We start from the raw sequence: 12,382 nt of genomic DNA, 5'->3' as shown, positions 1-12,382 counted from the left end.
AGGGTGAGCCGAAATTCGAATTTTGGCTTGGTGTAACCAGCGTTCCAACTGCGTCACTATTAACCGTATCTCCAACAACGATTTACGTGTTTACTTCCAATAATATACTAACCTGTGAGCTCTCTCGCTGCCTTCTTCCTCCTCCATTGTCCACAACACTACCAACACTGCTTTCTTCCTCCTCTACTATTGTCCACAGCACCACCAGGCACAACCACTACAACTCTGAATTTAGAAAACAATATAACAATATAGTGAAGAAGTGAAGAATGAAAGTCAAAAAATAACAAGAGCGAAGGGATGCATGTAGGACAATAGATGATATTTAGGGTTTATACCATTTAGGGTTGTTGGTGGTTAGGAGGGTTGCTGGTAGTTAGGAAATCAATAACTCATCATTAATTTTTCATTTAACTTTTAATAAATGAAGGACAAATATGTAAAATGGAAGATCAAAGAGATAAACAAATGAGGTACATGAAGGGCAAATATGTAAAATTGGTTTAAGTGATTTGTGATGATTTATAAAGAAAGCTGCCACTGAGAAAATGAAGTGTGGGACAAAGGAGAAAGATGTAGGTTTAGCTAGAGATTGTTTGGTAAATTATTAATTTAATATAAATATATTTTAAATTTGTAATAATTATTATTAGAAATTAAAAAAATAAGAGATTGTTTATTTTCATTTTCGTAAGTAATTCTTTAAATAAACAATGTTTATATTTTAAGAAATATACTTAATGATAATTCTGACATGACACTAAAAGTAATCTACCAACCTTGATTACTTCAATTAAATCAATCACATCTAAAAATAATTTTTCTACTGAAATCTAGTTTCTCTATTAAATCAAAATATTTCATTTTTCATTTACTTTACTGTTTCTTCAAGTTACTACAAATCAATCATTTACCTTTCACATCCCTAACCAAGCAAAATTTGGCTTTGTTTGGATGGAAGTGAGAGTTCAAAGGATTGGAAAAAGAACAGAAAATGATGGTTTTAAAACTAAGATGGGTAAAAAGTTTGTAGAAAATATGATTGATATAAGTGAAAAAAAACAAAAGTTATATGTTTAATATAATCATTTGTTAAAATGTTCTTAGATTTATTTTGTTAAGGTGATTTTAAAATAATTAAATTAAACATGTATATTTATATTTAAATGTGTATCTTTATAGCAAATTGGAGATAAAAGTAGTAATTTTTTTTATTCAAGTAATGTTACAACTCTTTTTTATTAGAACTAATTATTTTATACATGTAGACAATAGAAAACATTGATACAAAGATAAAAAAAATAAATGTATGTAGTCTCTATAATGCAAAAAAAAAAATTAACTTAGATAAATCACACATGCACGTAAATTAAAATATATTATGAAAAAAATACAATTTGACACATACAAATTTTTCACACTATCATTTCTTAATTTTTACTTTTTTTTTTTAAATACAAATCATTTTACCTTTATATATATATATATATATATATATATATATATATATATATATATATATATATATATATATTTATATATATATTTATATATATATAATGAATGTAAAATTGTGTTACCGTTAATACTATTTAAAGTATAAACAAAACAAATTGTTAAATTGGAACAAACGAAAATAAAATTTAAACTCATCTTTAAAATATATCAAAACCACTCTTTGAATTTATCTCATATTGGAAGAAATACTATACAAGCTTCCATAAAATTTAACATAATAATCTAAAAAATAGAGTATTAGAATTAATAGATGTTTTAAAATAATGAGACCGATTATTTTATTTTAAAATAATCTAATAATATAAATAGAATTAAACTCGTCTCATTACTTAAAACACAACTCATCTCTCTAAAACTCTTCCTCTCAGTTTCTCTCTACATTCTCTTTAAGTTTTCTCACTCCTCGACATCTATTTGATGATTAGGAAGTTTCTAGGAGATCATAGTTGTATTGTCTCTAATATCTATCGATCAATTTTTGCTATAGAGTAAGTAAGTTTCAACTCCTTTTTCTCTTTTCTTCTTAGTTGTGATCATGCTTCATGATCTCTTGTTGCATGTGTATTGTGATGTTTTTTCCTAGTTTCCTGTTGATCAGAGGTTCTAAGGACTCTCCTTGATCTTTTTTCGGTGTTTCATAAGTGTATTTAGAGTTCCTTGAGTCTAAAGCAACTAGGGTACAATTCTAAAATTTGATAGGAAAATTTGTGAGGTAAAAGGGAAGCTAGATGTTGAACTTTAATTTATGTTTATTATATATGTTTGGTACTTTCTAGTATGTTAAATTGAATTAAATTACAAATTTTGATATTGTGTGAATGATTGTTCATTTAAATAAGTATATGTGCTTGTTTGAGAATTTGTTTTTGATTAATATGTTCAGATGTTATTATGAAGATGAATTTCATGTTATGAAGTTGTGTTGATGGTTGAAATTGGTTGAATTGTGCAAAGGCTAGTGAGAGCTCAAAATTATGTGTTTTATAGTTAATTTAGTAGGTTTGAGGGGTGCATTATTGAAATCTGGGTTTAATTTGATTATTGGTGGTTTAAGACAGTTTATTTCGTCTTTAGTAACTTAATTAGGATGAGAGTTGGATGATATGTGGTTTAGAATGAAATGGTAGTGACTTTAGTATGTTTACATTGTTGTTTCAAAAGGATTTTAAAGGTTTGGAATAGGTAAAATCTAAAGGAAGTGAGTATGATCTGAAATGAACCTTTAAGACTCTTGTTAGGGGTATATAAAACTTGTTTTCACCTTGAGAATGGTATAAAATCTTATATAAGATCATTTGATAGTTGATAGGTTGAACTAGATGTGATGGTTTGGGGTCTGTCATAGAGTCATTTATGACTTGTTTGTACCATTGATTGATTGAAATTGGTGTTAGGAGAAGTAGAAATGATTTTGGGTAACTTGGAGTAGTTGATTTGATTTGAAGTAGTCACTTTGAGTTAGAGGAGTGTTTTTTGAGGTTTTTCTGTGTCATGGCGCTTGAGCACTAACTCACTAGAATCCTAGCGTTGAGCACCACTTCTTGGGTGCCTGAGCGCCACCTCTCTATTTTTGGGCGTTGAGCGCCGGTCTTTGGGTGCTTGAGCGCCAATTTAGGGGATTTGCTAAATGTTATTTATGATGTTTTGATACTTCTTGATGGATGGTTTATGATCTTTGATGGATGTTGAGTGGTTTCATGTAATTGTAGGTGATTATATCTGATGTTATACATATGATTGAAAGTGGTGGAAAGAGTTCCAAGTAGGAATTTCTTAGTAATGGTTACCAAGTATTGTGAGTATGAATGTATGAAGCTTTGTACTGGTGGTTTATCCTAACACTCTCAATAACTTTAATTTCAAATAGAGATGGATGGTTATGTCGTGAAAAGTAGCAGGAGGTTCTTTGTCTAGAGGCTTTATCTTGGCCAAAGACAACTGAAATTGACTAACCTTATATGGTAACTTGGATTGAGTCAATTGTATTACCATTACAACTGCATAAACTACCATAGTTTGATATTCATACTATATTCGAATGAGTTAAGTCTAGTTTATTTAAATATGTATTGTGTGTGATTAATTGGATTGAAATTGTAGCTATTGTGAAATATTTAATGCTCTAGAATGATTCTGTTTACACTAGCTTACCCTGCTTGTTCTTTGTATTTGTATTGTATGGCTTGTTCGTGCATCGACTATAATCATCTGGTGGGTATGAGCAGAGGGAGATAATGTTTCTTTGGAGAAAGCATTGGATGAGGATTATCAGATGCTTAGTTATTCTAGACTAGCTATTTGTATATAGTTTTGTTTATTTGGTTTGTATATAAAGTTCCTTTTATGGTTACTTAGATGATTGTAACTGACTTTATATTTCTCTCTTGTTGATTAATCTATTATATTAAAATTTATGATAGCTCTTTTATAGTATTTATATTATATTTTAGGATGTTACATTTGTGGTATGTTCTTTCCTTAGGAATCTTGTACGTTATGAGTGCATCGTGTTTCTATTGTGTACTCTTAGTTATACCTAGTTAGTATTCAGTTTCTTTGAGTTAACTGATGGATCTTCTCTATGTAAGCAAAAGATGACACCTAGACCTCCTCCTCCCAAACGCCACAGAAACCTGTTCTCCCAAATTCCCTCCTACAAAACCCCTTTCCCTCCTCCCTCCCCGATAACATCGTCGTTTGGGACTATTACACCTAAAAATCCTTTGATTGCCTCAATAGGAAAAACCCTAACATCGGCTTTGAACCCTCACGCGACATTTTTAAGTTCAATTCTTACAAGAGCGACTTGGATCTCCTAATTCACTAGTTGTTCCAAATCGCCAAGGCGGCAAATTTGGTGCTCCGACTCGACCTCAATGTAGGCGGCGACACCAAATCATTTGTCGTCGCCATGAAACTGCGAAACGTGACGGTGGTGACCACAACTATGAACATCGCGACGCTGAACAACGAGACCGTGGCGTTGTGGGGACTAGTGTCGTTGCACGTGCTGCTTCAGCAACGGCTACCGTTGTTCAATGGAGTGGTGTTGGAGTTTATGTTGTTTGATGTTGATATGGTACTGAGACGTGGAGGGTACCTTTGGATGATCACTTTTTCAGCAAACGGGTGGATCTTGCTACTGTTGTAGGGCACAAAGAGTGAATGAGAAAAAATAGTGAAATTTAGGTTTGCTTTTTCTTTAACGACATAGAGAGAATAAGTAAAAAAATCGGAACAAAATTTTAATTTTATTTTTCAAACGGGTAACGGGTTCCCGTGGGTACGGATAGTGTAATACCCGAACTCGACCCGTTAACAAGCAGGTATTAAAATACCCGCTACTCGCTACCTATAGATACCTCTTATCCACATGTACTAAATACCTGAAGCGACCCGCGGTTTTTTCTACCAACCCTATTGGTGACTCCTCTATTTTTTTTAAATTGTTTTCGCCTTCCAACAGGGCTCCTAAAGCGGTGGTACCCAACGACGACACAATCCTAGCAATTGTTGAGTTCCTCCCCAACTAGCGGTGCCTTCTTCACTCTCTAGCTAGCTTTGATTGATGGTGTCATAATCTAGTTGTGCATGAGGGAAAGAAGGTTGGGGACTTCGTTCAGGCATTATGGTGTCATTGGCGGTGATGGCCTTGACAGTGTTGGAGTTGCACGATAATGGTATTGACCAATGGAGTCGCAAATTGGGACGGTGTAGTGGTGTTTCGAGTAATCAAGGGAGGCGAAACAAGATGAAAATGGAGGAAACCTATGGAGTGTTGTGCTTTGGAGAAGATAAAGATGAAGGGTGTTGCTCCCTCCTCCACCCCAAGTGCTCCTGCATCCCCACTATTTTATTTTATTCCAAAATTACCCTACACCTCCCCACTATATTTAATAATCTTTCTCTTTCTCTCTCCACATTAATGAAGCATTCACATGGTTCAAATTTAAATTTGTGATATATTGTAAAATTTTATTTACATTTTCCCTTAAATAAGCTTGATTCAATCTTATTTTCACTGTTCAATATTTTTTTTCCTTCAAATCACTTAATAAATGGTAAAATTTTGTTTTAAATTTCTAGAAAAATGTTTATATATATGTGTGTTTTTTTTACATTTAATATCTATAATTTTTAACATTATATTATGTTTTAACTTACTGACATGTTTGACTCAAATAACTTGAATAAAGTATTTAATTTATTAGATAAATAATATAAAAATATTATTAAATACTTAAAATATAAAAGAAAAGTTATTTGTTAAAGATTTGGTATTTATTTAGTTCTTTCGTCATTATAAAGTTAGTATATAATAATAATAATAATAATAATAATATATTATTTACTATTAATATTATTATGTTTATTATTTTGTATTTGCATCTAACCTTTAAGTTTATAAAATGGAAGTGGTAGAAGCACTAATATTGAAGTTTTCTCTCAATTTTATATTTTGCAATATATCACAAGTTTAAATTTAAGTTATATGAATGCTCCATTAATGTAGAGAGAGAAAGAGAAAGAGAAAGATAATGCTCCATTAATGCAGACAGAGAAAGAGAAAGATTGTTGAGGATAATGGGAAGGTGTAGGGTATTTTTGAAATAAAAAAAATAGTGGAAAGGTGTAGAGTATTTTTGGAATAAAAAAAAATAGTAAAGAGGTACAGAAGTACTTGGGGTGGTGGAGGGAGCAACACCCAAAGATGAATGGGTCTAGGTTTTAGGCAAATCCAACAATACCTTCTATACTCCATGGCCAATCTTCACACCTTTTGCACCCCATGGCCAATCTTCGCACCTTTTGCACCCCATGGCCAATCTTCACACATTCTTTATTTCTTTTGTAGGTTAGACTATGGTTTACCTCCTACACCACGTTTTTCTCTTATATGCACCTCCTTATATTTTTAATGTTTAGTTTTTGCTCATTGTATCCATTTAATTACACATTAAAAAAGGGTTGGTTTATGGACAAACGAACCAAGATGCAATGCGGGGACGAGCCAACCCAACTTTCAAGAGTCAACTAGAGAAAGGACCTAAATTGGTGAAACTAGCTTGCATTACCATCCTTATTTTTTTCCTTACTTCCCCAACTCATTATTCATCCATCTCACACTTGTATTCCATTTTATCCTCTTTTTAATTAAACTTCATTTTTTTTGTGTTCATGCAATTTTTTAAATAATAAAAAAAATATTTTAAAAAATACAAAAAATAAAAAATATGAAAAATATTTTCTTTCTTTTTTGTCTGTCAGGCTGGCATGACATCCATTTTCAAATAATTCAAAAAATATATTCAATATGTATATATAGGTTTTCACTCTTGTTCCATTTTAGTACTTCCACCAATCTATTTTTTTTATTGTGAATGAAAATACGTGAAAAAAAAAATGAGTCCAGATTCTATACTGGACTTTTTGGTGTTTGTCTTTGTTGAACATTAAAAATACACTAATGTTTAGTATATTATAATTCTTTTTAATATATTTTAAAACATCAAATAAGTGTCAATCAGTATATTTTGAAAACAAAAATAGAGAAAACTAACAGAGAATCCAAATTCGGAGAAGACTTGATACAATAATGACATATAATCCATCTTAAAAAGTCTTTACAGTTAATAGTTATCATTGACTCTTCTTAAGAATCTAATTACTTGTACTTTGTAACACTACCAATAGCACTACAAGTACATTTAGAGACACGTGAACAAGAAGGTTTATGCTGGCAATTCATATTAACTAGTGATGACAACAAACAAAGGTGAAAGACAAACTTCACTTCACACTGAACAACTTGAATTTGTTCAACTATAACTTATAATATTTTGTTCGGCTAACTACACTCTCTTACAAAGGAACTACCTCATAAAGTAACAAGTAGATTATACTGGTTTGTTTATATGTATTTCAATACTGAAAAAAATGGTATATAATAAACAGAGATTACTTCATTGGTCACAATTATTAGACCTTTCTCATTATACACAAGGAAACCAAAATTACAATGCAGAATTAATTGATGACAACGTGATAGAAACAATTCTTGCTAAGAAAATCCTAGTTGCCTAGCCTCATTGCTATGTTGGCTATTTGAAATATTTCTTTCTTGTTGATCATTTGCAGAAGATGCATGAAGAAGCAAGTCAACTTTAACACATTCCTCTCTCTCCTGCCTAATTTCCTTCATCATTGCTACAACATCTTTCATGGTTGGTCTGTCATCTGGGCTTGAGTTCACACACAGCAAAGCCACTCCTAAGGTCTGCAACATTTCCTCAATTTCGGATTCTGGCCGAGCTCTCAAGCTTTCATCCACCACTTCAACTCCACCTCTTTTCTGTCTTACCCAATCAACAATGTGGAGTCCATCAGGTATTGTTGGATCAATTGGTTGCTTCCCTGTCAGGACTTCTAGCACAACAATGCCATAGCTATAAACATCACTTTTCTCTGTTATTTTCATCATGTACCCATACTCTTCAATCCCCAGATACAGAAAAAGGTAATAATGTATAGATGTCAGTATACAGTTATGAGAGATAGCATATTCAGACAGAGAATGTTAAATAAAAGTTCAGACTCTCCTTAATGGTGAGTGATAAAAGTAACACAATATTTAATTGAAGTATTGGGATAGTAGTACTATACTAACCAGGAGCAATGTAACCATAGGAACCAGCTAGTGTGCTAGAAGATCGAGCAAAATCTCCATCATCAACAAGTTTTGCAAGCCCAAAATCAGCTATGTATGGTTCAAATTCAGGGCCTATGAGAATGTTGTTGGCCTTGATGTCCCTATGAACAATAGGAGGAGCACAATCATGGTGCAAATAAGCCACACCTTGTGCTGCTCCTAGTATTATCCTAAACCTTATGTCCCATTCCAAGCAGTTTCCACTTCGTTCATGAAGCAGACTTCCTAGACTCCCATTTGGCATGTAATCATACATAAGCAACCTTGTCTTTCTGTTCCAACAGCAACCCAAGAACCTTACAATGTTCTTGTGGCGAATTGAACCGAGAGTTTTTACCTCAGCTGAAAAGGAATCACGTACCCCTCCACCATTAACTGCTAACTTGTCGCTTTGATCATCACATTTTGCAGCTATTGCTGTTGGCCATAGTCTTTTCACGGCAATGATATCCCCATTTTCCATTTCGGCACGATAAACAATCCCTGAGCACCCCTTTCCAATTACATTGGATTCCACCAAACACTTTAAGACTTGCTCCACAGAGAAGTTTACCTTTTGGAATGGGGTGAACTGCCAAGGCCATGAATCTCCTCCCATCTCAGAATCATTGTCTGCTTGAATGATTTTCCTTGCTCGAAAGACAGTAACAACTCCAAAGACTGTCATTGCAACAATCAAGGCACTGAGCAGCCCAATAGCCAGTTTGATTATCTCTGACCTTTTAGAATTAGTACCATTCAGCATTTTTGTCATAGCCTCACTGCTAACAAAACAAGAATCGTGACCATTAGGACACAAACCTTGGTTTCCAGCCAAATCTGTTGCTGATAGTTGATGGAATAACTTGGTGTCTGGAAGATAACCAGTGATTTTGTTGTAGGAAATGTTTAGAGAAACAAGATTTTCGAGCCCTGAAAAGGCCGTCAAGTCACCTTCAAGATTGTTGTGTGAAAGGTCTAGAACTGACAGCTTTTTCAGAGAAGAAATCTCTGGTGGGATCACTCCAGATAATGCATTGTGACTCAGATTTAGAGAAATATCAAGTGCTTCAATTTGAAGCAGTTCTGGTGGAATGCTCCCTGAAAAGTTGTTGCTGCTAAGGTCTAGCAGCTGAAGACCTGAACATTGCCCAATTGAGGAGGGAATTGGCCCAGAGAAAGAGTTTCTACTTAGGATGAGTCTAAGAAGTGAAGTGAGTTGGCCAATACTCATTGGAACCTCACCGGAGAAGTTATTCATAGAAACATCCAAGACCTCTAGCCTTGTGAGAGAAGACAAATAACTAGGCAAAGCTCCAGAAAGGGAGTTGTTGCTTAGATTCAGCATTTGCAGTTCTTTACAGTTTCCAATCTCAAATGGTACTGACCCAGTCAGCTGATTTTCAGACAGATCAAGGAAATAAAGGCTCTTAAGAGAGCCGATTTCTCTTGGTATCTCCCCACTGATTCTGTTGCCTACAAGCCGGAGGCGAATGAGAGAAGTGCAGTTCCCAATCTCAGGAGGAATAGGGCCAGAAATATCATTAGATATTAGCAGAAGCTTTGTTAAATTTTGAAGTTTAAACAGGCCTGGGGGTAAGCTATCAGTGAGTGCATTGTATGACAAATCCAAAGCCTCAAGGCTTCTACAGCCTCCCAACGATGATGGAATGCCACTTCCAAGTTTGTTCTGCCAAGCAAAAAAGACTGTTAGCTTTGTCAAGCTTCCAATCCCAGGTGGAATTGAACCTGACAGCTGATTTGTATCCAGCTGCAACTGTATGAGGTTTGTGAGATTGGACAGAGCTGGTGGTATTGAACCAGAGATGTTATTGTTACTCAACATAAGTTCTTCAAGATTTGAGAGTTTCCCCAGACTTTGGGGTATTCCACCTGAGAGAGAATTCAAAGAGACATCAAGAATCTTCAAGTTTCTGCAGTTACCAATTTCCTCAGGAATGTCCCCAACAAAATTGTTTTGCCACAGCAGTATCTTTTCCAGCTTCTGAAGCATACCAATCTCTCTTGGTAGGGAACCAGAGAGGTCATTCTCATAAAAAAATAAGTTGACAAGCTCTGAACAGTTCCCTATTTCAGGAGGAATCTCACCAGAGAGCATAGTACTATAAATAGACAAGGTCTGAAGCATACTTAGCTTGCCTATTGAAGCAGGCAATGAACCAGAAATTTTTGTCTCGGCAAGACCCAACACTGTCAAATTTCTGCAATCTCCTAGCTCATCTGGAATCTTCCCCACAATGCCACTGTTCCCTCCAGCTCTTATAACCTCCAGATTTGACAACTTCCCTAGCTCCACAGGAAGATCCCCACTAAGACTGTTATCAAAAATATCAAGGGTCCTGAGATTGACACAATCACCAAGCTCACTTGGGATTGACCCTGTGAGATGGTTGGAGTTCAAGCTCAAGTTTTGGAGGTTTTTGAGCCTCCCAACACTAGAAGGAATGCCACCCACAAGACCATTGGAGCTAAGGTCAAGGACTCTAAGCTCAGAACAGTTTCCAATGTCAGGTGAGATAGTCCCGGTGAGGTTAGCCCCAGAAATGACAAATATTTGAAGGAAAGAAAAGGATGAGATTTTCGAAGGGAAGGGAAGGGCCAGCTCAACATTTTGAATGGTTATCTCGGTGACAAGGTTTGCTGAAGAGCATTTGATGAAAGACCAACTGCAAGGATTGGAGTCCAAAGGGTTCCAAGTAGAAAAGGCCGAAGGAGTTTTGGAAGAGCTATGCATCCAGGAAACCAATGCAGTAACTTCATGATTTGAAGCAAATGAAAGAGGAAGAAGAAGTGCAAAGAGAAGAAGATGGCGAAGAAGGTGATGGTGATGGTTTGTGATGAAAGCTTGCCTCGACATTTGGTTGTGGTTTTGGTTGCTCAAGGCTTGCCTCGGCATTGACATTGGCAATTCCCTCAAAAACTCAACCACAAGCATATCATATCAAGCTATCAACAACTCTTAGTTTTGCATTGGGTCTCTCTCTCTCTTTTTTAAGACTCACTAACTCTTGTGCCACCATAGTTTCTAGGATTACTATTATTCTTGCTTTGTAGTAAAGCAAGAAAAAGAGACGGTATTATTTTATACGATTTTGAAGTGAACAAGCACCATCCCCTCCGCCTCGGGGTTCTGTTCTTTTGCCTAATATTTTCTCTGGCATTGAATTGTGCATGACTTGTTTGGCACTAAACTAGTTAATAACCCATGTGTTATTGCATTGTTTTCCTCAACTTAGTCACTAACTTGGCCTGCATCATTTATATATTGTGTTGATAAACGAGCTTCTTCTTTAATTTGAAAGACTTGTTGCTCTACTTTCTGCCATTTCCTCCTTCTTTCCAAACCTTCATTCAAAGCAGATTCCCCTTGCATTTTCCAGATTATTACAATTGCTTTTCAAGCATCTTCGTCAACATAAAAAAATGCTACTGCTACATGATGAAACCATATATTATTTGAGTTTAATTATTTACTCTATTTCTTTATAATATCAACTTTTTTTTCATCAAAAACTAAAGAAACTGTTTAATACTTTATTTATAATATAATCTCAATGAGTTACCTATTTAGAAAATGAAGATAATAATATATTGTAGATAATGTGTTTTTCTTAAACAACATCCCATATATTCCTTTTATTCCTTTGTTTTAGGAGTTGAAGGATATTTTTCACCCTAACTAAGAAAGTTATTTAATTTTCTATTTTTAGTATAATTTTAAGTGATTAACATACTTCTTTTCAGTCTTTTTATTTCAATATATATTTGCATGTCATTATATATTTTTTTATCATTACTGATTGTCCTTTCTCCTATATAATTAAAATAAGATGTATAACTAAAAAATAGTTAATTTTTTGTAAAATTAATATGACATTTAGAATGGAAACGAAAGGGTATGTAACATAAGAAGAATTACAATATATGTAATTGTGGACCATATTGTAATTAATCTAGATGGCATTATTTTAAGATCACCTAATAATTAATTTTCTTTTCTTTGAAGTCTTGGTCTTGATATGACCACTCATCGTAAATTTATTTTTGCTTAGAACTAGATTTATTAAAAAAAGACAAATATCTTCAAATCATAACACAATTTGTACCACAAAAATGTACAAAAAAATTAAATGAAAAAAAAATCCGAAGTTTGGA

General features: G+C 34.0%; 1 protein-coding gene across 1 annotated transcript; it reads right to left on the bottom strand.

The window, feature by feature from the left end:
• Positions 1 to 7,461: 7,461 nt before the first annotated feature.
• On the bottom strand, positions 7,462 to 11,596 carry LOC124848343 (uncharacterized). Its single transcript, XM_047325993.2, has 2 exons — positions 8,186 to 11,596; positions 7,462 to 8,010 (listed from the first exon to the last, which is right to left on the bottom strand). Exons 1-2 carry the CDS (start codon positions 11,160 to 11,162, stop codon positions 7,580 to 7,582), a joined length of 3,408 nt encoding a protein of 1,135 aa, XP_047181949.2. The 5' UTR covers positions 11,163 to 11,596; the 3' UTR covers positions 7,462 to 7,579.
• Between the last annotated feature and the right edge of the window lie 786 nt (positions 11,597 to 12,382).

Source organism: Vigna umbellata, chromosome 5 (genome assembly GCF_029865625.1).
Source record: "Vigna umbellata cultivar VRB3 chromosome 5, Vumbellata_1.0, whole genome shotgun sequence".
In the NCBI taxonomy this organism is placed as follows: domain Eukaryota; kingdom Viridiplantae; phylum Streptophyta; class Magnoliopsida; order Fabales; family Fabaceae; genus Vigna; species Vigna umbellata.
Note: the sequence above shows the minus strand (reverse complement) of the source record. Positions and strands in the feature narration are given on the sequence as shown.

Coding starts and splice junctions, on each gene's coding strand:
- LOC124848343 (XM_047325993.2), bottom strand. CDS start 11,162: ATGCTTGTGGTTGAGTTTTTGAGGGAATTGCCAATGTCAATGCCGAGG. Junction 8,011..8,185: donor CTATGGTTACATTGCTCCTG/GTTAGTATAGTA, acceptor TGGGGATTGAAG/AGTATGGGTACATGATGAAA.